The sequence below is a fragment of the Pyxicephalus adspersus genome, chromosome Z, assembly GCF_032062135.1.
Source record: "Pyxicephalus adspersus chromosome Z, UCB_Pads_2.0, whole genome shotgun sequence".
In the NCBI taxonomy this organism is placed as follows: domain Eukaryota; kingdom Metazoa; phylum Chordata; class Amphibia; order Anura; family Pyxicephalidae; genus Pyxicephalus; species Pyxicephalus adspersus.
The window spans coordinates 18955320-18958488 of record NC_092871.1 but is presented as its reverse complement, the minus strand read 5'-3'; the positions used below and the strand labels follow the sequence as shown (position 1 = coordinate 18958488).

The 3169-nt window shown below is 33.7% G+C and overlaps 1 protein-coding gene across 1 annotated transcript; it reads left to right on the top strand.

Annotated features, from left to right (window-relative positions):
• Positions 1 to 2032: 2032 nt before the first annotated feature.
• On the top strand, positions 2033 to 2899 carry LOC140343946 (olfactory receptor 5V1-like). Its single transcript, XM_072430846.1, has one exon. The coding sequence runs from the start codon at positions 2033 to 2035 to the stop codon at positions 2897 to 2899; it is 867 nt and encodes a 288-aa protein (XP_072286947.1).
• Positions 2900 to 3169: the final 270 nt, after the last annotated feature.

Here is a 3169-nt window from a genome sequence, read left to right as displayed (position 1 = left end):
CCTCTTCCTACCCCATCATGTAGGTCTTCCTCCTATATTTCTTTTTTGTTTGAGCGTGCCTACCTACCTTGAAATATTGTTGAAATAGCTTTTTATTTTATCTTTTATTGGGCTATTTTTTTCATCACATCATAGTTATATATAATGTTCTGCTTAACAAATTGTATGAGATCATATACCAAATACTATGATAAATATTGAAAATATCCATTAATCAGAATAAAAACGTTTACCACATTTGCTTTATGGGCAAAGCTGTCATTTTTTGTGGGCACCACATACATTTTAAATGGCATCAACCTCTTTCCAAATAATCTCAAAAGGCCTATTGAAATATGAATAACAATTTCAGTCCCCTGTGTTATAAACCTCACAGGACATAGTCCAGCTATAAATATGGTTGTGTTGTGTCTGGCATGTCTCATTGCTGTGGCCTGGGAACATAATGGAAAGAGAAGAGAAGCACCTTGCTTTTGCTGTTATATAGTTTCTTAAAACATTACTTGCAATATTCTTGCAAGCTTTTTCAGGGAATAGGACTTCATCTAGCGTTAGATTGGAGAAACAGAGATTCAGATAATGTATATTACATATGATGAATAAATGTATTTATGAACAACCACACACAGTACAATCCACAAAATCTACAAATACTCTGCAACATATTGACTATAGGTATAAATAACATTGCAAAAGCAAACCATGTTTTCTATTTTTTTTAAATATATATTGTTTCATTCTTGACTCATAAGGATTACAGTAATGACAAATGTTCAGTTGATCTAATGTTATTATGAGAAAGGGTTACTGAGGCTGCAGACAATACCAGAGCATATTAGTAAAAAATTAATAATAAAATTGTAAGGCTAAATTTTAGTAGTGAATAGAATGTAAAATGTTTAGAAACTCTATTAGGTTTAATATAGTTGTCTTTTACCTTACTGTTGGTCTTGGTGGCTATTGTCTCTGATTTACAAAGTGATGAAAAATTATACATTTTTAATTACTGTCACAACAGGAAAAGAAGAAAGGTCTTTTCTTGGTGCACATCTGTCTAGAAATGAATTTACTCTCACTTTGGAGAACTCCACTTTAACTTTCTGCTTTAATTATCTTGACAAGTAATTATGTTGCTGATGCAACATCTTGATAGTGCTAAGATATTAAACTGTATGTATAGCCATAGTACAATTTGCAACAATTGAAGGCTTTTCATCTTTTTTTGTGCCGAACATTGGTGGACTTTATACACTAGGTCTGATTTCGTAAACCTCCCAAAGACTGGCGAAGACAAACTATCATAGGAGATCCTGTGTGGTCCAACAAACCTGAAATAGATTTATTAAAAGTAATTTGCTTTTAGCTGGCAAATGTTTTTATTCCTGGACCAGATCCATTCCAGTTTTGCTGGAACACCCAGAATCTCCTATGATAGTCTTTACCAGCCTTCAAGAGCTTTAATAAATCAGGCTCATTGTGTATGACATTATTAAATACACAGGCTTGTTCGACATTCCTAATAAATGGCCTACTAGCATAAATAAAATAGATAGATAGTTTTTTCAGGGAAAATGAATAATCTACAAGATATTTAATGGTCTTTTTTGTCATCTTTAAAGTGTTTCCAGGAGAGTCTACATTACAATATAAAATTTCAAGACAAGTTACATATTTTTTACTATTCACTGACTATGTTTAAACCACCAAAGTTGGTCTTCAAATACACCTAAAGCAAAGACTTTACTAAGTTTGGAAGGATTAGACCTTTTTCTATCTGTGTCCCTACTGGGTGAGATTCATCTTCCCCCTATGTCCTGTTTACCATTCTTACTGGGAATGGGGTAGAAGAGAAATTACAGTTCTAGCTGTAATTCTAATAAAAACTGTGTCTATTTCACTCTATGTAAAATGTTTAGTTTGCCTTTACACCCCACAAACATTCATCTAGTTGAAGGCATTTAAACAATATATGATGGAAACCTGGAATAGGACAGAAGGGTTCCAGCTCCTAGGATTCTTTGAGTTACCAGACATGCAGCTGCAACTGTTTGTAACTTTTTTGCTCATCTACGTCATGGCATTGTCTGGAAATACACTTATTATTTTTGTTGTATGTGCTGAGCCTCACCTCCATACACCTATGTATTTCTTCCTGTGCAACCTTTCTTTAATGGATCTCTCACTCATATCAACTATTCTTCCAAAACTTCTACACATCTGCTTGACAGGTCATCGGAATATCACCTATCTAGGCTGCCTTACTCAAATATTCTCTTTTGTTGAATGCGTTGTGTCAGAATATTGTATTCTTGCCATCATGGCATTTGACAGATATGTTGCCATCTGCAATCCACTACGCTACTCAGCAATTATGAATAGGTATCTCTGCACTTGTCTAGCTTTAATTCCATGGATCTGTGGTCTTCTAGACTCTTTTACCTATATGGTATTGTTGACTCAATACAAGTTTTGTAAGTCAAATGTCATTAATCACTTATATTGTGACTTGAAGCCACTTCTAAAGCTTTCCTGCAGTAACACTCGGAGCGCTGAGTTAGTTATTCAGGTATCTGGATCTCTCTTTGGTTTTACACCTCTAGTTTTTATTACAATTTCTTATGTCTTTATTATTTTTGCCATTTTAAAGATTCGCTCCACTAAAGGAAAACACAAAGCTTTTTCTACTTGTTCCTCTCATATAACTGTGGTCATTCTGTTTTTTGGAATCATCCTTGGGATGTATATGAGACCTAAGTCTGCTTATTCTATAGAACAGGACAAAGTGTTTTCAGTGTTGTATACATTTTGTATTCCCGCCTTAAATCCAGTTATATATACCCTAAGAAATGAAAATGTGAAAGTGGCTTTAAGAAAACTAATAAAAAAGGTTCAAAGATAAATGGACGGCACAAAGCATCTTAAAGTTTATTTAAACACAACAACATTAATGTAATGTATTGTAGTATGGATATCCTAGAAATAAATAACTATATTAGGTTTATTTTCCAAGCTTTATTTTTCATCTGGTAAATCTGCAAAAACACATTATTTTCACTCCTCCTCTTTATCTACATCCATGGCTGCCACCAAGGCTCGACTGCAGACAGATCTATAGTTTCACATCTGAAGTAGTTTACATGCAAAAAAATCATATTTAACTCAGTGCCCT